The sequence below is a fragment of the Phasianus colchicus genome, chromosome 1 (assembly GCF_987193195.1).
Source record: "Phasianus colchicus chromosome 1, bPhaCol1.hap1.1, whole genome shotgun sequence".
Lineage (NCBI taxonomy): Eukaryota > Metazoa > Chordata > Aves > Galliformes > Phasianidae > Phasianus > Phasianus colchicus.
The window spans coordinates 7,767,836-7,790,152 of record NC_143436.1 but is presented as its reverse complement, the minus strand read 5'-3'; the positions used below and the strand labels follow the sequence as shown (position 1 = coordinate 7,790,152).

The 22,317-nt window shown below is 42.1% G+C and overlaps 1 protein-coding gene across 8 annotated transcripts; it reads right to left on the bottom strand.

Annotated features, from left to right (window-relative positions):
• Nucleotides 1-695: 695 nt before the first annotated feature.
• OPTN (optineurin) lies at nucleotides 696-20,133 on the bottom strand. Of its 8 annotated transcripts, none has more exons than XM_090134851.1 (14): nucleotides 19,960-20,133; nucleotides 18,571-18,750; nucleotides 16,585-16,787; nucleotides 14,387-14,545; nucleotides 12,878-12,951; nucleotides 10,691-10,822; nucleotides 9,545-9,626; nucleotides 6,524-6,639; nucleotides 5,705-5,854; nucleotides 4,498-4,591; nucleotides 3,686-3,844; nucleotides 2,899-3,029; nucleotides 1,899-1,975; nucleotides 696-1,658 (listed from the first exon to the last, which is right to left on the bottom strand). In XM_090134851.1, exons 2-14 carry the CDS (start codon nucleotides 18,734-18,736, stop codon nucleotides 1,537-1,539), a joined length of 1,665 nt encoding a protein of 554 aa, XP_089990977.1. In that variant the 5' UTR covers nucleotides 18,737-18,750; nucleotides 19,960-20,133; the 3' UTR covers nucleotides 696-1,536. The 8 variants fall into 8 exon arrangements, with proteins under 8 accessions (XP_089990977.1, XP_031443482.1, XP_031472149.1 ...); XM_031587622.2 differs by having other exon boundaries at nucleotides 10,691-10,825; nucleotides 19,960-20,132; XM_031616289.2 differs by having other exon boundaries at nucleotides 1,899-1,978; nucleotides 10,691-10,825; nucleotides 19,960-20,127.
• Nucleotides 20,134-22,317: the final 2,184 nt, after the last annotated feature.

The window sequence follows — 22,317 nt, the reverse complement described above, 5'->3', positions numbered from 1 at the left end:
GCATCCAAAGCACAGAGCTGGGATCTTCTCACAGACACAGTGAACACAGTGGAGAGAAGACAAGCAATGACAAAATGTATGGATTTTTTTTTTTTTTTTAAGCTGATCTCTTCAATTGGACCTCACTCAATGTGTATGAAAGTGGAATTCCTCCCTGAAATGTCAGCAGTAAAGGCCACAGACCAGTCACTGTTGGTCACGGGGTACAGTCTTGTATTTCTTATAGACAGGTGACATGGGTCATAAGCCATGTCGTGGAGAGTGACCTCTTGACTCCACATACATAACTGAGGATGCCAGATGTGTGAGGAAATGTGTTTCAACACTGAGTCTCACTTTCCTGGCTTCGTGCCTGGGGAGAAGGGACTGTCCTTTTGTTGCTCACGTGACAACTGCTTTCATCATTTCTGGTGTACAAGAAAACTGAGATACCTCAGCTTCCATGGCTAACACCACTGCTAATTGCAGTCATGTCATAAGCTGATCATGCTTGTTCATATTTTGTTAGGAGTTGTGTATTTAGCACAACAGCAGGACTGTGGATTTAGCACAACAGCCAAGAACTGTTGAGATAAAAATGAAAAGTGAGGACAAGAACAGAAAGAACCGTAGTGCATTAGTTCTATACAAGCTTTCCAGCCACAGGTATTAGCATTCCCCTTTCAGCATCCAAAAATATTAACAGGCATTGATAATTTTATACTTGCAATAGATTTATTTTGAGATTTGAAAATCCATTATACTCCTCTCTTTAAATTAGGTTACATCCATTTCAGCTTTCTTAACACAATACTGTACAGGTTCAAATAAATTTATTACAATAAGGAAGAATCAAGACAACACCTTAAAAATAAACAGTTTTATAAAACCCAGTGACTTGGGTACACCAGGAGCTACATATACCAGACCTCAGTGATCTGTCTTAAACCTTATCTACGTCCAGCTAAAGCAAGAAGTTACATAAGCCATCAAAAATATAACATCAGATTAGTATGGTCACAAGGGCAGCAACTAAACTGCCATCTGGAGAAAGAGGTGGGTTCATTTTAAATGCTCAATGAATACAAAACACTCCATTTTACTGGAAGTTTCTCAAACAGCTGTTTAATATATTAGTTTCCTGATTAATAGTATATAAGAGATGAAGTATTTACAGGCTTACAGTAGTTGAACTGATGGGCATATATCTCATCTCCTTTTTTACTACAGCAATTCAGCCCAGTGCTGTGGGATAGCTTAAGAGCAGAGCACATCAGGGGAATGTTCCTTCAAGATTTCATTGCAGCAGACACACAGGGAGTTTCTTAACGCGTCCATGTTGTTAACCTGTAAGAATTCATTTCCTAACTCATGTTAAAACAAGTTCAGTGAGCGCAGGTTAGGGTAAGAGATTTTCTGTTTTTCCATTGAATAAATGAGAAAAACCTTGAAAATCTCCTTCACTGGATGTAGAGTTGAACTTACTCTAGCAGAAAGAAAAAGAAAATTATGTTCAGCAGGTGAAATTCCAGTAGATGAAGAACCAGAGGGCGTTATTCAATTAATGCAGTCCATAACATGAATCTGCAGCGTGTCCAGATCGGGCAGAATTTCTCCACATTTTGGACAGGAGTATATTGAGATATTCCGCTGCTCTGGCCATTCTTGACTACCAGTTCCTGCAAGCAGAGAAAATAATTACCTGTTACATTACTTGTTGCCTTTTTTTCCACTCATTTTATATAATGGTTGAAAGAGAACTGACTTGCTCCTGAAAGCCAGAGAATCACATTCTCTGCAGTTACCCAGCTGCCAGAATAACCATAGAGGAGCTGGGGAGTTGCTTGCTGACAAGCAAAGGTGTTTTAAACTGAACACAGCTGAGCTTGGCCCTGTGAGCTGGAGGCTGCTTTCAGTACCTCTCTGGACAAGGCGAGGTGAGCGCTCCCGGTCTGGTGCCCTGGCTCCGTGGCGATTCTGCATCTCTGCCAAAGAGCTTCTGAGGAGAAATGGGGCAGTTACTTAAAAGTACTCTGAAAACAAAATATGACTAAATTGAAGGTATCTTCCCTTTGCCTCCAGAAAAGTTAAAAGGCTTCAAAGTAAGCCAGAAGATCTACAAGTAACTCATGTTCTCATGCATTTAGTTCACAACTGATGCTCTGAAACAGGACCTAGAAACACTGCTGCTCTACTGAGATAGTGCAAGAGTCCTTTTGAAATCAGGGTCAAACAACTGACATCAGCAGGATTTAGGCAGCTACACACTCATGAATCTGGAAGACACTCCTTTGGAAAGCTCCAAGGACTCAAGGCAAACTGTTATTTAAGCAGAAAGGCAAGTTATATAAGAGAATGGGCTCAGAGGACAGTTAACAGGAAATATAGATCGATTCTTCAAATTCTTCCTGTATTCATGCTTCCACAAGATGAGTGAAAGACACATGGCTAATATATATATTTTTTTCATCTTTTACAGCTAAGAGTGCTAAAATGGTGCAACTACTGAGTATTACCGTACTTGAAAATGCATATGCTCACTCATTACTGCTACTTGAAGAAGCAACAGATATCACTGGCACATATGCAGTAAACTTAGCTGCAGATTCACTGGTAAAACTGAGGCCACAACCAAAAGAAGCAGGGAGAATTTACCTTAGTCATCCCAAGTGAAGCCTTGCTGAAGTATCCAAGAACTAACATGCCTTATGCTAAAATGCTTTTGAGATTCTATTGCAGAATCAAAATAGCTATGTCAGCCAACTGATTTTTTTTTTCTCTTACAAAATTCAATTTAACCAATAAATAAATGTCTGCAAACTTGACTGCCTTTTTACTGAGATGCTACCTAGAAAACATTGGTTAGCTCCAGAGGAACAAGACAAAACCAAAGGCATCTCAGCCAATGTCTGCTCTCACCGGCCAAGATCTTCAAGGTTTTGCTGCTCTTTTAGCAGGTACGCCAACTGGACAGCCAGCTGTTCCTTTTCCTCATGAATCTTCTCTCTTGCTGCCCTCTCGGCATGGAAATCAGAACAATAAACCTCCATCTGATCAGAGAAATTAAATCATGCTGAGAATTAGTAACTTAGACTGAATCAAGTCTATGTACTACAGCAGTGTGCCTGCATCATAGCCTGCATCTACTCAAACACTCCTACATCACCCACACACTGCAAAGTGATAATCTGCACTATACAGAAAGTGAAAAAGCTTCTCCATTGAGACTTCAAGAATCTTATCCGGGACAGTGCAATTGGTGTACAGAGGCTGAAATGAGGTATAGAACAGCAGTGAGGAGGTGACAATCTGTGACACAGACAAACCAGCAGCACAGATAGTGGAACCAGAGCAAGATGCCTTTTTTTTTCCCCTCCTTTATCTTAAATGCAAGGCAGACTCTTTTTAGGGTCATGTTTGAATAAAACAATCCCTAGAACATATGTGGGAATTTTTAAGATGGTGGTTTTAAATATAATAAAGAAATATACAACATCTATTCCCAAATTTATTTGTTCTGCCAGACTCCAGCGTAGGATATGGTGGTTCAAGCCCTGCAAGGATCTGCAATGCAAGCTGACTAAAGGAATTATGCTTTGGAAATGAAGAAACAGATAAACAGTATTCCAGACTGAGCCATTAAATAGCTCCTTCTGCTTTCTGAATATCGGGTGAGCAAACCAGCCAGCTTCTGAAGTACTCATACCTGAGCACGGAGCACAGCCATGGTTTCAAGGTCCTCCTCTTGCTTAGCAATTAGCTGCTTCATTTCATCCATTTGGAGCTGCTTCGCAGCAAGAGCTTGTTCTGCCAGCAACACCTTTGCATTCAGTTCTTCCACCACAACTTTATCCACCCTGTCAAGCTGCAAGAAGAATTAAGACTGAGATGAGCTTAGAATGTGACTCTGCTTTGAGTGGAAGTTTGCTACTTAATCCTCCTGCCTTTGGAAAAAAACTTTCAACTCCATGGACAAAGGGGCTTGCCCTAAGATAGCAATGTTGACTGATCTTTCAACTGAAAGATTATTTTTGTGCTTTTCAACAACCCAGTATCAAGTCAAAACAGAGCTCCCAAATGAACACTGCAAAGGATTTTTCCAAAAATGACACAGAAGAATCTTGCACTTACATGGATCCTGAGTTATGAACAGGACCTCACTGTGGTAGACATTCTATTTAAGAATACTAAAATATTTAGAACTCTACATTTCTACATTTCCAAGCTATGCTGAAGGAACACCTACAAGCAATTTCATATCACTCATCTCTAAGGATTGGACTTCATAATGCACTGTAGATGAAACTTTATCCAGAACACTGAAGTCCACATGTGGATAAGATTTCTGTAATTGACAGCACAGAATCTCTGTTTCTCAGAGCAATGCTGCCAGGTTACATGTCATATTATGTGAAGGGATGATAATTGTTTTGGGCCTGAATTTATTCCCACATACATTCTCACATCCCTTCCCACTCCCCCCTAATTCATTATGATTTCTTCTGTTGATGAGTTTACCTCTTTGACTTTCATTTCACTGATTGTTTTCATTGCTTCAGTGAGTTCAGGAAGGAGTTTGTTGTAAGCATCCTGCAAGCTACTGTATCTTGTCCTGTTTATGAAAAGAAGCAAATGTTTGAAACACTTAAAAGTTCTTTGAAAGACCTAGTACTCTTTTTATCATTTGTCTTCTTGCAACACTATCCTACTTGTCCCAGTTGAAGACTTATTTCTCTCCTAAAATCTCAGTTTCATAAGGGCTTAAGAGTTAAAAATGTATATACTAATATAAATCTTTCAGACTTGAGAATACATAACTCAGCTGTTTGCAAATGAATCTGCATTTCTGATGATAAAGAACTGTGCTCTGTTTTTCAGCATCTCTCTTCCGAGGAGTTGTGTGCTGCTCCATCCCTAGACTAAGTCCAAACAAATGTCCTTTCTGATAGCCTGCATGTCATATTAAATGATCTATCATCCAAAAATTTTATAATCAAGCTCACCAGTCTTGACTGAGAGGCTTCAAATGATGGAGAATTTATCAGGAGAAGCAGCAGACACAGACTCCAAATGGAATGAGCAGAATGAGCAGCTTCTCCAGCAGCTGAAGACAGTGCCTTCAGACAGTTCCACCTCTCCATACAGCTCACACTAACATTCTCACACTACTTACATGGACTGCTCATAAAAGGGAGGGGAAAGCTGCAGCAAACAGCCAGTCTCTTTATCTCAGCTTCACTTCATATTTAACTCTTCTAACTGCAAGGGTATTGTAGATACCACTGACATCACTTTCCCATCACTGTCATCACTTGACTTGGCCCTACTCTCCAACCTGTGGATGCATTCACGCCCTGCCAGTCAAACTGACAAGCTGCTGTCCTTTTTCTGCTTCCTCTACTTTCATATTTTACCTGACCTTAAACTGCCTTTGGCTTTACAACAAAAAGAAGATACCCATCAGAGCTTACAGCTCAAATTTTCCTCTGTGAGGTATTTACTAGACAAAAAGATATCTCAGATAAAAAGATATCTGGAGACTCCAGATTCAAAGTGACATAGACAGATGCAGAGGTTTCTACTTCAGACTCTATAAACATAACTTGGCTTCAAACAGTGTAGAACACAAAACTCGTATTTCAGATTCAAATTCCCTTTCACCATGTTCCCTTCATTTCCCTTTCTCACTAACAATATCCCCTCATGATACACAACCAATACTCACTTTTCATCCTGTGTCTTGGCTTGTTCTAGCTTGACTTCTGCCTGCACACTCTCTACCTGAAGCTCCAGCTTCTTGATGGTGTATATGAGCTGCTGCTTCTCCTCCAATTCCATTGCAGCAGCTGTGTTTACTCTTTCCAATGCTTGGCACCTGACAGAAGGGAAAAAAAGAAAACACTTGATCTATCCTGTTCATCTTTTCCTGATGGATTTGGCACAGTGGGCATCACACAAAAAGAATCTTTAGGTGCTTCATTTGAAAGGCTTATTTTGATGAAGAAAAAGGAAAGACGAAAATATATATACACAACTACCTGAAAATAAAGCTACTAAATGGAATGCATTTTTTCTTACTATTATGAACCTCAAAGAACTGAAATTTGACAGAAAACTAAGCAAATAAATTGAAGCTCTTCTTTCCAATTTTAAAGACCTATGCATTGGTCTTCAAAAGCACAGAGAGACTGTGTGAGAAAGCTTGTAATTAGGTCCCTTAGCTTCTTCCCCCAGGGCCAAAAAATGGAGTGATTATGCGAAAAAGAAAACAAGATCTGCCTTTATATCAACAAGGATTAAAACCCAAATATTAAAGTTCCAAGCACTGGGGTTCTATTTGTAGAACTAGGTTGGCAGTTCTGATTTTATGACAGTTACTGTATTTCTATACTTTCATCTTCACTTAAGACGGAGTGATCTTTTGCAGCGTTTCCATGAAACAGATATTTGCTATTTGTACAGCTACTGAGTTTCCCAAGGTGGGAGTTTTCATTAAAATATTAACGAGGTGTCACAGCACAACTATTGTTCTTCTGAACCTTACTTTTCTTGAAGTTTCTTCTGAATTAGTTCTGCTTCTTTTAACTTCTCGTGGGCCTCCTGGAGCTCTTTAAAGAGGGCACAAACTTGCTGCTTCAGACTTTCTACTTCACTGCCAATCTTTTGGAAAAAAAAAATAAGGAAAATTACATGTGGACAACTCAAGACAGGAAAACTGCTGGCTAACTAAGAAGTTTAACCAGAAAGGACTGTTCTTTTTCCAGGGAAAACAGCATGAGTCAGTCTGCACTCTATGTTCAGCAGTAAGGCCCCTTCTGCTCAGCTTCACAATTACCAATTATACCTAAATGTGGCAGAACCACGTTGTGACTTTCCTAAAACACTTTCCTAAAATCTGGGTGACTCAAAGAGAACTCTATTACTCTTGTTATGCAGGCAGGTAATACATGTACAAGGGCTACTCTGAAAGTAACATCTCCTACTTTATTACGTTGGCCCATGACATCACAGGCAGACATTGGAGGTATGGCAGTAGGAGCTGAACCTTCCCACCAATATTCTTTTCCATTACATTTTGTTGCCATGTGATCACAGAATGGCCCAGGTTGGAAAGAACCTCAAGGATCATGAATCTCCAACCTCCCTGCCACAGGCAGGGCCACCAACCTCCACATTTAATGCTAGACCAGACTGCCCAGGGCCCCATCCAATCTGGCCCTGAACACCTCCAGGGCCGGGGCATCCACAGCCTCTCTGGGCAGCCTGTTCCAGCACCTCATCTGTAAAGAACTTCCTCCTGACATCCAACCTAAATCTTCCCTCCTTCAACTCAAAATCATTTCCTTTTGTCCTGCTGTTATCAACCCTTTCAAAGAGTTCACTCTTCTCCTGTTTATAGGCTCCCTTTAGCTACTGAAAGGCTCATGGATGTCAGCAAGGGAGCAGTGACAAAACAGAGTCTGATATGGAAGTGCGTATGAAGCAAAGGTGTGTCACTGAATTCCTCCATGCAGAAAAAATTGCTTCCACTGACATTCACTGATGCTCACTGATCATTTATGGAGTGGATGTGAGCACAGTGAGGCAGCGGGTGGTGTTTCTGCAGTGGTGACATTGGGTCACCTCCTCTGGTGCAGGTTTTTAGCAGCATAGCATGCATCTTGTTCATCAATGGCAAAAGTGCAGAGCTAACAATGGTGACTGCTGAAAAAGTGTGTTATAGCTGAGAATTTGCTCCATGAAATAGTGTTACTGTGCTCTTTGTAGCGGCTGTAGTTTCCATGGAAATAATTAGGAGGTATTACTTTCAGAGCGACCCCATACATTGTTTCTCAGAGTTCCAGATTTAAAACATATGGGAAAAGCAGAAAGCCAGTGATTACTGCCAGTCCTCTGTCAAACAATCTGTCAAACATCTCCTACCACTGGTAGCCTCCTTAGAAAGAGGTGTGACAGCAGACATAGAACAGGAACAGCAGTTTGCAAATAGAGAAGAAGGCAGGCTAAAACATTGCGCTATTCCTCCTGCCATTTACATCCTACACTGGTAATACCCCTTCCTGGTTCTAGTTTCCTACTCCAAATTTCACTGTCATTCATTTATGAATCAATTTTGCGAATCAAGAAAAAAAGATTTCTGGTAAAACTACTGCCAGTTTTGTTGCGGGTCTGATTCTTTTGTTTGGGCTTCAGACTGAGACCAATGAAAGATCCAAAAGACAGGACAAAAGTAGGGGGAGGAAAGAAAAAGCATCAGTGTGCTCCTCCAACCCAGTGCACAGAGACACCTCAGGGTTTCAGTAGTTAAAATACATCCCCACACTGTAGAAGAGGTAAGATCTCTGACTCCTACTGCTTTGTAGTGTCTGGAGGTACATTTTGTAGCTGGAAGCACTTCAGTCTCATCATCTCATCCCTTCCAGTACTTGAGGGGATCTTAGGAACAGGAGGGAGACCAACTTCTTACACCATGTGATAGTGATAGGACAAGGGGAAACTTTTTTAAAGGGCACTATTCTCTAGCAGATCTCACACCATATTTTCAAGCCCCACATGGCACCTCAGATAACCCAACAGTGCCTCACAGGCATTCTTACTTGCCTTTATTATGCAGTTGTATTGAACTAATAGGGATCCCTACTGTCACAGAAACTTTCCAGGCTCTTTTCAGTGGTGCCCAGTGCTAAGACAAGAGGCAATGGGCACAAACTGGAACATAAGAGGTTCCACCTAAATATTAGGAAATAATTCTTCACTGTGTGGGTGATGGAGCACTGGCATAGATTGCTCAGAGAGGTTGTAGACTCTCCTCCTTTGAGATTTTCAAAAGCCACTTGGACATGATCCTGAGCAACTATCACTGAGTGTCCCTCCTTGAGCAGAGGTTGGACCAGATGAACCCAGAATCTCATCCATTCTGTACTTCTGTGATTTTTACACGCTTACCCCATATGAAGAATCCTACAACTGCAGGCACATAAATTTAGATGGCTGAATCTGGAGCTGAATTCCAACCCCAATACCCATTCATTCAAAGCCTAAACTGAAACCATCAGGCTAAGCTTGCCTGAATCTGTGTTGCAATCCAAGATAGTTATGTTCTACCATTGTAATACATTTTACCAGAAAAAAAGTCATATCAGGTGCCACATCAGCTCCACATATAGGGTCTGTGTTACAGTAGGCTGCCAGTAGATTCTGATGTAAAAGCTGACTTAGTCAGCAATGAGGAAATTTATCCAGTTCAGAAAACCTTGTGGTGATGGAAATGAATGCATCTCCCTCTATTTAAGTGGACAGCATCAGGACAATGAAGCATACCTACAGTTATGCTGCACTTCACCTAGTTCTCAGCCATCACTCCTATCCCTTTTTCATGGTTGGTATAATTTGGAAGGAATCTCCTTTAAAATATGGACGGGAGACTTCAAAATTCACTTCTGCAGCTCATGCAATATTTGCCCCTTGTTCTCTGTGTGCAAGTGGAAATCTAGACCCCGAAGCTGTTGGCCTCAACAAGTCAGCTGTAAGTGCTACAACTCAACTCAGGATGACAGGTACTTACAGTCTCTGAATTCTCTTCTTCCTGGTTAGTTTGCGTCCCACTCTCCATGCAATTGCTTGTTTCATTCTCCATCTTTGAAAGTCTGCAAAACAGAAGAATCCAGTAACAATGGATTTGGCCAATAGTTAGATTGCAACTGTTCAAGGATTTCATCCAAGTTCTTCTAACATCACAGCCATGAATCAAAGAAAAACCTGAAAGTACAGACATGCAGGAAAGCTTGCACAGTCATGGCAGCACCTAACACAGAACACCCAGCATGTATATTTAATTACAACGGATGTGCAGGTGCAGAGAAAGACAATGATTCAGTCCACTGTCATCAATCTTTGATACAGTCCAAAACTGCTAATCCTCTGAAAATGGGCCTGTTCATTGAACCCAGTGATTAATATTGCTTCTGCTTTCCTTTGATCTTTACAGAAGCTGAAATTTCTAAGAATCATTTGGCTATGGCTCATTACCTCTTCTAGGAAGACCACGCAGAAACAATTACTGTGACACTAACCTTTCATCATAAGTAACGTCCAGGAAGTCTTACTGTCTCTGCAAACTATGGTCTTGGAACAGCTACTGCTTAGGCAATTCTCCATGCCTGAACAGTCATGCTGATATATGTGTGATTGAGCTGAGAAGGACACTTATGCAGGTCTCACCAGAAAAAACTCTTAGGTAAGTTTGGAATTAAACTTTTAGGAAGCATTTCTAAGGAGCTTTTCCAAGCTCACATCCCTAAATGTAGCCTACCAGTACCACAAAGAGGGCTGTAATATCTTTGTAATACAAAGTGATGTGCTTAAGCCCCACATGTAGATGATTCATACAAAAGCAAATAATGAGAGAGGAATAAGAAGAACATTCTCAGCTAGTCCTCGTTTTGTTTCACACCACCTGTGGAAAGTTCAAAGCCATGAGGCAACAGGTAATTTGTCTTGATCTGTGCTATGATAGGAAGTAATAAGACAAACAATGTCATGCTCACAGAACAGAATGTAGTTTATCCCTATCAGAGCTATGACAAACATGATTACTAGTGAGTGCTCAAGAAACTGCCCATCCAGTTCACACTGATCAGGCCCAAAGTTGGTAACTGCAACAGACTTGAACATAAAAAGCTTAAAACTTCACAGTGCACCTACTTCATACCTCTCTTTGTGATCCTGCAGCTCCTTCTCAAGTTTTTCCCTCCTCTCAGTTTCATTCCTAAGGCAGCAGAGTAACTGGCTCACAGTCAGCTCCTCAGATTCCAAATTCTTGGACTCATCTGCAGATTTGCTCCTGCTTCAAACCAAACCACATGTAAGTAACAACAGTTATGATGTTATTAGAGCACTCCCTTACCCCTAATTTTTGGGCAATTTCACACAGTTCTGAAAAATCAACATTCTGTGCAAAGAGCTCATTCCCAAGAAGCATGACCTTCCCACAGCCCGCTAGCCTAAGTCCTTAAGCATGTGAACACAGCTCTTGCTTTCTGCAGTGCTCAGTTTCTTTTTATCAAGCTGGGTGAACAAATCGGAATTTAAGAAAAAAAAAATAGTCAAGACAAAACAAAGCTTGGAGCATTTATTTTGATCTACCGTGCATCTCCTTCTGCTAAGTGCTACTACCTGGTCCCAAAATATTTCTTCCAATGAAACATTTCTTATCTTAGTTTCATTCCTTTCCAGGAAAAGAAGGCACGTTCCACAAAATTGGAAATTGCTTCCTTTTTCAGAAGGAATTCCTTTGATATTTTGCCTCTATCATATTCTGTAGCTCTTTTGAAAACTGCACATGCTACCACAGAAATAAACCAAAACAATTACAAAAGTCTGAAATACAAGGTCTGTTAATTTCCTGGTGATACGATACTGCATTCTGTTCCCTCCACTTTCATGTCTACCTAGACAGAAAGTCAAAATCCCCTAACTATATGATAAGATATATAGGTTATATACGTTGTATGTTTCAGAAACTCAGCTGGGAAACAGCATTTATATACAACTTTGTTTTTGTAGTTCAGAGCAGAAACTAAAGCACAGGCCTGCATGTACTCCTATGAGCTATATATATTTGGTGAGCAAAATTCAGCACCCCAAAGAGAGTGCTCAGCTAAGATATTTTAAGTAAATAACTTTTATCAGGGGATTTTTAGTGTACAGGTCTACAATTACAGAAATAAACCCATTCTGAGTGGATCACATTCCTCTGAAGCTGTTAACAGCACCACTCTAAGGTTTCAGTGCTGCACAGAGATACGTGGTGACACAGGAAATAGCGTAAGAGATATTTATACCCTCTGTTTTTGCAGACATGGCCCAAATACTCACCAAAAGGGAAGCAAATTGCACAGATAACATCTTAAGATTAGAGTGTTCTCACAGGCCACTGCTAATGACAGTTTGAATGCTTGCAGCCTGGCCTATGATCAGCATTTCTCTGTTACACCCCTGACTATAGCTAATTTTTCTCCTTCAACTTCTTAACTTCATGCTGAGGGACAAGTTTTCTATGTTATTACATTAAAATGCTGAATTTCTTTGCAATGAGGTAGGGGATGACAGAGTTTAAGGCAAAACATACACAGAACACAGCTTTCTGGCCTGCTATGCCCTTTGAATTTTCTATATCCCCCCTTTCCAAAAGCAAAGGCCATGAAGGGGGTGAGAGTGTTCAGCCACAACCATCTAGCTCTTAAATTGGGCAGTATCCAAAATGGAAAGTTTAATGGTGTCAGCTGTCTGTGTCCATGAGGTGTAAAGGTTCAGCTGGGGGCAAGAAAGTCCCTTATGCCCTGCAGCTGATGTAAAGATCAAATTTTGAGAAATAACTGAAACAGAATGCTCACATCTTAAATCTAGTCACCTAACAAATAATGACACTGCACTATCTGCCCACCCCACCATGATTTATACCCCATAGTTTATACCAAAAACAAACAAACTGAGCAAGAAGGATTCAGGTTTGAAGGCTACAAGAACTCTGACTGTTATGAATATCATTATAATTGAGTAGAGGACAGATACTGTAATAGAGTTCAGAGTGACTGCATGTGTGGGAGCCTTTATCTTTCCTTTTTGGAATTCTTTAAAAACCTGAAAAGTAGCAGCCTGTTGGCAAGTCAGTGCAAACTCTGACCAGTTGTACATGCTGTCCTGTCAGCCAGTGAAAGCAGGAAGGCAAAATGCCTGAGAGCTGAGTGTCTTTCCAACATGGTAGGAAGGCAGAGCTACTGCAATGGAGGGATGCAAGGCCTCAGAAAAACAGGACTGACGTTGCTCAAAGAAAATGCTTCCCTTACATCGGAAACAACACACTGCAGAAGTTTGAATCAGACAGAAACCTACATACATGTAGACAGCGATGTTACTGGCCATTTCACTGCTATTATCTTGATTTTCTTTTGCAGTTCTATTTACTTCTTCCTAAAAAAGAAAAAAAAAAAAAACAAAATATTAGTTTGGTACTTGAACTAAGCAGGACAGTTTTATTTACTTAAGGAAGAAAAACAGGAAAAACTACTATGGTGACAATAAAAAACAAAGCAAAACACAAAATTCCTACAGATCAGTTTCACGTTTGCAAATTCTTAACTCACATACTTCACATGCCTTTTCCTGCATCTCTTCAGGACTGATTAAAGAATATGAACAACAAGATTAGGCCTTCTCTTTTAAAATCAACAAACCTCCACAGTCAGTCTCTCCTGTAAGGATGACACAGCAACAATAACCAGCACTGCCAACAGATGTTGAATATAGCTCCTCTTTCCCACTGCAAAGCTCACTGTGACCTTCATAGTCCAAAGGAAGATCTTTGTAGTAGAAAAAGGAGAAGTGTCCTGAAAGCTTTCCTGCAACCTGGAGTTTTCTCTAACAATTCCAACTACATGCTAATTAAATTCTGTGATTTTCTTGTTGCACGTGTCCTTGCCAGAGAAGGACGTGCAATTGTGGAGACAGCAGAATCCCTCATTTTCACATTTTAAATATTTCCTCTGAAGACTTTTCAGATACAAGAATAGTAGAAAAATAATATTTTTGTGCCTTTAGGGAACACTCTGCAACTTTAGACTGATTTGCTTGACTGCACCTGTGTATTTCTGCCAGCAGAGAAAGGAGCCCCTTTCTTCACGAGGGGAGTGGAGGGGCAGCGCTGAGCTCTGCTCTCTGGTGACAGTGATAGGGTCCAAGGGAACGGCATGGAGCTGTGAAAGGGCAGGGAGTGTGAGGAAAAGGCTCTGCACCAGATGGCAATGAGCATGGAACAGGCTGCCCAGGGCAGTGGTGATGACTCCAAGCTGCTGGAGTTCAGGAAGCATTTTGGACAATGCTCACAGACATAAGGTTTGTATTTTGGCTGGTCCTGTGTGGAGCCAGGAGTTGGTGGCTGATCCCTTCCAACTTGAGACATTCTGTGACTCTATGAAAATTTACTTTGGACAAGAAAAGTGAAAGAACGAAAGTAAGTTCTCTAGTCCTTTATCACTACATCTTACAACATACAGGTGTACCACATCAGGTAAGACCATGAAGCACTTCTTCCAGATTCACTCTGCCTATATTTTGTGTTACTGCTGTTGCTGGCAGTTTGCTATTCCTTCTCAAAGAAGCAAATACGTATGCGTGTGTATATATAATTGCTGTTGGTATAGATTCATGCTTCTCACTAATAAAATACGAGTCTTCACTGTAAAAACGCCATCAGGTAAATAACCACACTATCATTTTAATCACTCTGACTCAACTTTCTCATCAGTTAGCATGGTACAATGAGAAAACCCAGTTTGCAAAAAGGACCAACTTGGGAACAGAGCTTCTGGCTGCAGCTCACCATGTCCATTTCATTCGCTTTACTTACATTCATCCCAATCTCCACAAAGGAGTCTTCTGCTGAGGCGATGTTCAGCTTGACCTGCAGCTCTGAAATGATGGCTAACAGATCTGCCTTCTCAGCCTGGAGCCGTTGCACCTTGGACTTGAGCTGCCTCGCTTCCTTCTCAGGAGCTGCACAGCCCTCCTGAGATAAACAAAAACCTGCATTAACCAACCAAAATGAAACAGCAGCCAAGGAATGCAGAGCCTGAATATAACAGTGGTGTTCCATTGCTCTTCTTCTGTTTTGAAGTTTGCCTGGGAAAATCCAGGCAACTGCTTTAGTTCACTGGACAACAAAAAGTTGCATTTGTTGTCGTGCATTTGTTTCTTCTCCATCTTGTAATCCAAGCCTCCTTGTAATCCTGTAATGCTTTAATACACCATACACCCTCAATATCAATTCTGAATAACTCATGCAGCTTGAATGACATTCTAATCTATCACTCATGCCAAATCTAAATTTGTGCTACACTGACAGTGTCTCCTCTTGCAGTACTCCCATACACACCTGAGTCACTATGATTTTGTGCTCAAGCTGTGAGAGGATGCAGAAGAAGTCGCTTCAGTGCATAAGAGGGAGTTTTATATCCACCAGGGCTCTCAGATATATGGTTTTAAGATCAACCCTCCTGTGAGTAATTGTTTTTCACTAAGGGAAGCAACAGTACATATCTGTGATTTCCTTTGAGTGAAACACAGGTGCCAGTTAACAGCAACAATCCATCTCAGTAAACAGTAAAACACAGAGGAGAGAGAAATTAGATCACCTGTAGCTAGCCTTTTCTAAGTTCAGATAAATATTTTTTCATGTCTAGAAATAATAATAATTAAAAAAAAAAAAAAGGAATTAAAGCATGGCCAAAGCATTCAAGAGAGAAATTCATTGTGGCTTAAATGACACTGTCAGCCTGAACATCATGATCAGAAATGAGAATGTTTTTCTCTTAATTACCATTACCACCAACTGGTTAAACTGCAAAGAATCAATGAAGAAGCAAGGCTTACTTTATGGAGCTCTTACAGATGAGATAATTAACAGAGATTTATTTTTACTCATCTGGACGTTGGATTGCTCAAGTAGATTGGATCACCCCACCAATAACACACTTAAAGCATCCAAAGTACAAGTTCTAAAACAGGTATAGGCAGAACAAGTACCCCACTTTCCCTTAAAATCTATTCCAGATTTATGAAATTCTGAACTTCCTTGACAATCCTGAAAAACAACTTTTAGCCTGGTTTCCTAACAAAGTCATACTTGCACAATCACACTGTTTATACACGACCTTTTCCCCCTTAATAACTTTTGAACCAATTGGCCAATTCCAATTTATATCCTGAAAGAATTCTTGCAGAGTTCCATAAAGCAAGCACATGAGAGGAAAAGACAGCCTATCGATGGCCACAGAGAAAAAAGGCTGACACAGTCATCCTTCAACGGGCAACAGAGAACCCACACAAGTTCTGGAAGTACCACACACCAGGATTCATTGACTTAGCTCTACATGAAACTTGCTGTTAAACATCTCTTCATGTGTGGGACACAAAGTAGGTTTTGTTCTACCAGACTTTGTTCACAGGTGTCTTTGGTACTACTGGTAAATTGATGCTACCTGGATATTAAGCAGTTACCTGCAATGTTAGAAACTACCTGTTACAGAGCCAAAGATAAGACAGGGGGGAGAAAACTCAGCCAGAAATGGAGCAGCTGAAGAACAAACCTAATCCGAACCTCAGTAAAAAGGCTTTCAGAATAGGTGAAAGATATAATAAAATTCTTTTTTTTTTTATTGGGTGGTGGCAGGGGTTACATGTCAGCTTGACTCTAGGAACACAAATATAAAACTATGCTGAGAGAGATAATCTAAGAAGGAAAGGGAGGGATTAAGTCAACCCCACAGTAAACAGAATACAGAATGAAAAGTTGGCAAAAAATGTTAATTTATTTCTTATGTTGATAGTGTTAATGATTACTGTTAATTATTAATTGAAATATTAATTATCTCATGTGTGGCATGTTGTTATCTTACTGCACTTCAAGATTTGCTTTGTAAAATAAGTCCTAGACTTTTCACTAAAGATAAAAAAAAAAGGAGAATGCTAACAGAACTCCAGACCTCACCCATAAAAGATCCTGACATTCAATGTTAATGTATGAGAATTCATCTTTCTCTTATTTACCATTTCAGCTCCTTCTTCTCTTTCCTTTAAGCTCTGAAGTTGTTGCTGCAGCTGCTCATTTTCAATGCATTTGGCAAGCAAGCACTGCTTGGCTTCTTTAAACTTTGTCTCGTAAAACTCTCGTTCTTCCTTTTGCTTCTCTCGCCAGATGGAAAGCTCCTCATAGCGGTCCTTCATTGCTTGGTTGTGCAACTTCATCGCTTCTAAATGACAGCCAGAGACAAGTCATTGATTCACATCAGTACTCTGTCAATGAAACAGCAGATTTCCTCTACATCGAGCTCAGCTTTCTTCAATATCAAAGGGATACGCAGCAATCAGATATGAAATGCAAACCACCTTCTCATGTCTCAGTGAACTGAAACTCATAGCTTCTTAGCACTACTTATACTAAATGCCACTAAAACCACTGCTGAAATAAGATGCTCGCACTCTCTTGCTTCTTGACTTACTTCTAAACCAAGAAGTACAAGCAAGAAGTACTGCCCACAAGAAGTACTTGTTATCTTGCATGTGTTACGTACACAATCAACACAAACGAAACTAGTGAACAAAGATTCTGAAACTACTGAGGTTCAGTAGGGAAAGCGTATTTTCTAGAGTGGTAAATTAATGCATGAAAACAGCTGCTATTAAATTGAAAGTCTCAAATATGTCCAACCATGCTCTGCTTGAATATTCAGTTAAGATTTGATTAAAAGCAATAACAAAAGTGTAACTGGCAACTTAGAGCAGTGTCATTTCATCCTGACTGGGAAGCCAAGTGTATGTACCAAAGTCAGTGAGTCACTATGCAGCAACTCCAGTCTCACTATTGCAAAATGCTGACAAGACTTTTATGAAGCCAATGAAAGTATTTTAGATTTGGTTTTTAAAGCAACAAACTCAAAGTCAGTTGCTTGAAAATCTTCTATACATTGTATCTTCCAGAAACAGATGTTATGTCTTCACATCATATTACAAATCGTCAGAGTCCTCCACATAACCAAAAAGGTTTTGTAAGTAAAAGTAACTCTGAAGAATGATTCTGCAAGGCATGAGTTACAGCAGCTGCAATTGTTGTCCTGGAACATCATCTTGTATGCTACAGAGCCTTGTAGCAGAATACCCAGGGTGCTTCCTGAAGTAACCTTCCTGCCAGATAATCATGATACTCCAAGGCAGAGAACTCAGACCAAGTCCAGAAGTGACTGAGGTAAAATTTGAACACCAATTCACATCAGCACACAAGACGTGACTTCATGCTCTACTGCCATATAAAACGTGAGGTACCTGTCTTTTACATAGAAATTCCCCCAGTTCCTTGGGTTTCACTCTAACCAATTAATAATAATAATAAAACATATCTAACATCTAAACTTTAAGGATTCAGAAACAAAGCTATATTACCTAAAAGGTGTTAATCATTATGTGTTTTCAGGGAAACCTATTGGTTTCTTCCAGACGGGCTCAGCCATGGATGATACTTTGCAGCACCTTCTGTGCTGCACCATCTGAACTTTCAAAATGGTTACTACACAACAGCACAGGACAGTCTGCTTCAATTCCCTTCTCTGTCTGTGAGGATACAGCTCCTTTCATAGAGCATCCTAACCCAACTTTACAGAACCCACCCTGCTGATGCAGCCATGGCAAACTGTTGATCTGTAATGGGGACACCCGACCATTCTAAGATACAAATAAAAAAATCTTTTCAAAGCTGATGACTGAAGAGCATATTTTTACCTTGCCTCCCAAAACACACACCGCTATATTGATTGCGTGTGTAGCTTTGAAGCTTAGCTTAGGGGTTTTCTCACTCCAATCTTGCATACCAATTCAATGTACTGTGCCCTATCAAATCAGCCTTACCACTTGCAGAGTTGCTTATAGAGTGAATGTCAGTCAGATATAAAAGGCTATCTAGAAAGACCAAATGAACACAGAATTCACAGTCACAGATCAAACAGAGATTTGGACCCGAAGAAGAGACTGATTCACATTCACCTTTTAATTCATTGTTCTCAGTAATCAGCTCTTTCATCTGCTGTACCATCTCTTCGGGTGTGTAGGTACTGAGGGTGGGGGGAGCCACGCTGTCCATTCCATTCTCCATTTTACTCCTGCAATGCTCTCCATTTTCAGCAGGACGGATCTGTGGCTTGCTGGACATCTCTGCAGTGACCACTACGAGGTCAGCAAAGAAAAATTTTTGCTACATAAATCACAGAATCATTAAGGTTGAAAAAGACCAATGAGATCATCTAATCCAACAACAGTCAACCCATCACCATCGTGTCCACTAACCCATTTCTCTTACACACACACCTCCGGGGATGGCAATTCCACCCCCTCCCTGGGCAGCCTGTTCCAATGCATCATCACTCTTTCTGAGAAGAAAGCTTCCTAATATCCAACCAAAACCTCCTCTGGTGCAACATAAGGCCATTCCCTCTTATCCTATTGCTGCGTCCTGGGAGCATAGGCCAACCCCCCCCTGCCACAACCTCCTTCATGCAGTTATAGAGAGCAATAAGGTCTCCCCTAAGCCTCCTCTTCTCCAGATGAACAGTCCCAGCTCCTCAGCTGCTCCTCACCCCTCAATACTTTGCTGCCCTTCTCTGAACACACACCAGGTCCTCTTGTGAGGAGCCCAAAACCGAACACAGTACTGAGGTGCAGCCTCACCAGTGCTGAATACAGCAGGACAGAAAATACAGCCACACTTTGGTTTTACCCACACAAGCAAACTGCACATGTAGCCAGCACACAAACAGAGCAGCCAACCCTCCGACCCCACTACACCCGACCAGCGGTGACCCTCCGTAACACGTTAACCCCTCAGAGACGTGCGTGGATTTGACTCCCAGCCCACCTTTCAGACGGAGCCTTTCCCTCACAGCCCTGCCCTTTGGGAACAACGCACAAAGACCCTTCGGTTCCCTTCTCTCCGCACCCAGCAGCGTCCCACAGAGGCACTGCCCAGCCTGGGTCTCACAGTCTCACGCTCAGTCTCACGCTCCACCCGACGTTTTCGCTTTCCGCCCCTGTTTGCTCCCCCCCGTCCAGCCCGGCTCTCAGAGCGGCTTGCGCTCAGGCGGCCGCCCTGCCTCGCCGCGGTCGCTCCCTCAAGCCTCATCTCCCCCCCACCCCGACCCAAGCGAATCCCTCGGGAGCCGCAAAACGAAGTTTCCCTCTCTCCCTTCCCCGTCGCGGCCCACCCCCCCCGCAGGCCCAACCCCGGAGCCGCTGAGTCACCGCCTACGGGCAGCGCGAGCAAAACAGCCCGCCCGGCTGCCGGGCCCTCCGCCGCCGCCGCCTCAGCCTCCACCGAGGGCCGCGGCCGCCGCCCGCCGCAGCTTTTCCCCAGCCCAGCCCGGCCCCGGCAGCGCTCACCCCGCTCACGGTGCGCCCATGGCAGCTGCGGCCCGGCTCAGCTGACCGCCGTCACACGCCGCCCCGCCTCCTCCGCGGGGATTTCCCGAGCTCCGCGCTTCCGCCCCGAGCCGGGTGCCGCGGGGCCCTGGCCTAACCTAGCGCGGTGAATAGAAACCCTGCAAAGGGCTCGGGACCGGGTGATCTTTAAGGTGTTTTCCGACGCGGCCATTCTATCATATCCGGTTTCAGCCCCTCTGCCGTAGGAAGGGACGCCTTCCACTAAACCGGCCTGGCCTGGAGCAGCCCCAGGGACGGAGCATCCGCAGCTCCTCTGGGCAGCCGTCTGAGTAAAGAATTCCTGCCTGACCTCTAACCTGATTCTCCCCTCTTTTAGTTTGAAGTCGTTACCCCTTGTCCTATCGCCATGCTGTGATACTCTCATCTCTCTTTGAGGACCCTTTATGTACTGGAAAGGTGCTCTAAGTCCTTCACGAAGTCTTTTCGAGACTGAACAACCCCAGCTCTCTCATCCTGCCTTCACAGGAGAGGTGCTTCAGTACTCTGTCATCCTTGTGGCACTTGGTATGCTCCAGCAGTTTGTGTCCTTCGTAGGCTGGGCCCCAAGAGCTGGATGTAGGACCGTATCAGCTGCACCACTCAGCTTGGTGTCTGCTAACTTGCAGAGGGTGACCTCAATCCCACTGTCTGTGTCACTGACAAAGATGTTAAACAGCGTTAGTCCCAGATACCCTGCAGAGGAAGAATGCTAAGGACGGGGCATCTTGCTGAGCTCAACCCTGGGAATACAGAGGGGGGACAGATCTTGTCTGTCTGAGGGCCTCTTGGGCATCCCTTTGGATGCCGCTTCATGGAGCTCTATATTTTTCCTGTCAGAGTGGAGACCTTGGAGGTGGAAGGGCAGCCAAATCCCATGCAACCAAAAACTATTAGATATGAATCTCCAGCATGAACAGAATCATAGAAAACTTAGGTTAGAAAAGCCTTACAGTATCATCATGTCCAAGCATCAACCTATCCTACAGAATCCCATTACTAAACAATGTCCCTTAGTGCTACATCCACACGTCCCTTTAATACCTCCAGGGATGGGAACTCCACCACTTCCCTGGACATACCATTCCAATGCCTGACCACCCCATCTGTGCAACATGAGATAATTTCCTCACATCCTATTACCCCCTTTACAAGAAGAAGCTCTGGGAATGTGTGAGACAGTGATAACTGCCCATAATAGCACACTGGGCTGGAATTATCATGGGGTGACTGTTCTTAGGGCCAACTACAGTGTTGTGATTCCTTCATTTTCAACGCAGAAAGGCATTTTAGCTAAAATGTCAGCTTTCCATGTGGAAAATATCAGTCTTTCATTAAATAACTGCCTGGCTTGAAAACACATTCTTTTGATTTGAAAATGTTATCACTTAGAAACTGTAAACTAACTTAGGTTTAATGAAGGCATGCTCTCCTGTGGAGTGGTTTTTCCAGCTGCACTCCAAACACTGCAGCCAGAGGCTCCCCAGTACAAGGGAGAAGAGGGTGATGGGCAACAGATAATGATAGGGACCAATCCTTTTACTAGGTTTTCAGCTGAGAAAACTTCAGCACTCATACTCTGGTTGCAGGTTACCAATAGAAATAAAACCAACAAGCATTTGGGACCATCTGCATGGTGAAGAACAGGTTTCATAGCAGGTTTATTCTATATTGCTTGTGCTTTCTGCTTATGCTGCTAAGAAAGAGAATCCATTTACTTGTAGATACGCCGAGATTTTCTGTGCCTGTGGGAGTGAGATCTTCAAATTACTGTTGTCTCCTGTCACTGTGCCTGTGGCTGTTATGTTAGATGAGAGTGTGTAAGATTTAGAGGAGCAGTAAAGGTAGCTTCTGTGAGATCAAGCAGCAGAAATACTAGCAGCTTATTGTACTCTGAGTAAAATTCTTGTGAACTGGAGGACCTTATTCTATGTGAAGCAAAGGCAAAAGAAGAGCAACAAAGATCAACTGAGTTTTACTTGTCAAAGCAATACTATTTGATTATGCTTCTGACAGTTATGCGTTCCCACAGATTTGGTTTTAGTACCAACAGTCCAGTTTTGGGAACAGATCTTATGTAGAAAGCAAAATATCCAAGTTTTTGGGGAACAATTTATCATTTAGATTTGTGCTTCACTGCCAACCAGATCTGTATATCTTGCAGCTCTCTAAAGAGATCCAAATGCAAGAACATTTCTACTTGCATTTGTAAAATGAATGGGGGTATCTTGGGAATCAGAAGTGTTATGTCTGATTTTAGTTGGAATGAAACACTTTGGTTTTTAAAAGTCAAAGAAAAATGAATGCTCTTTTAGATAAGGG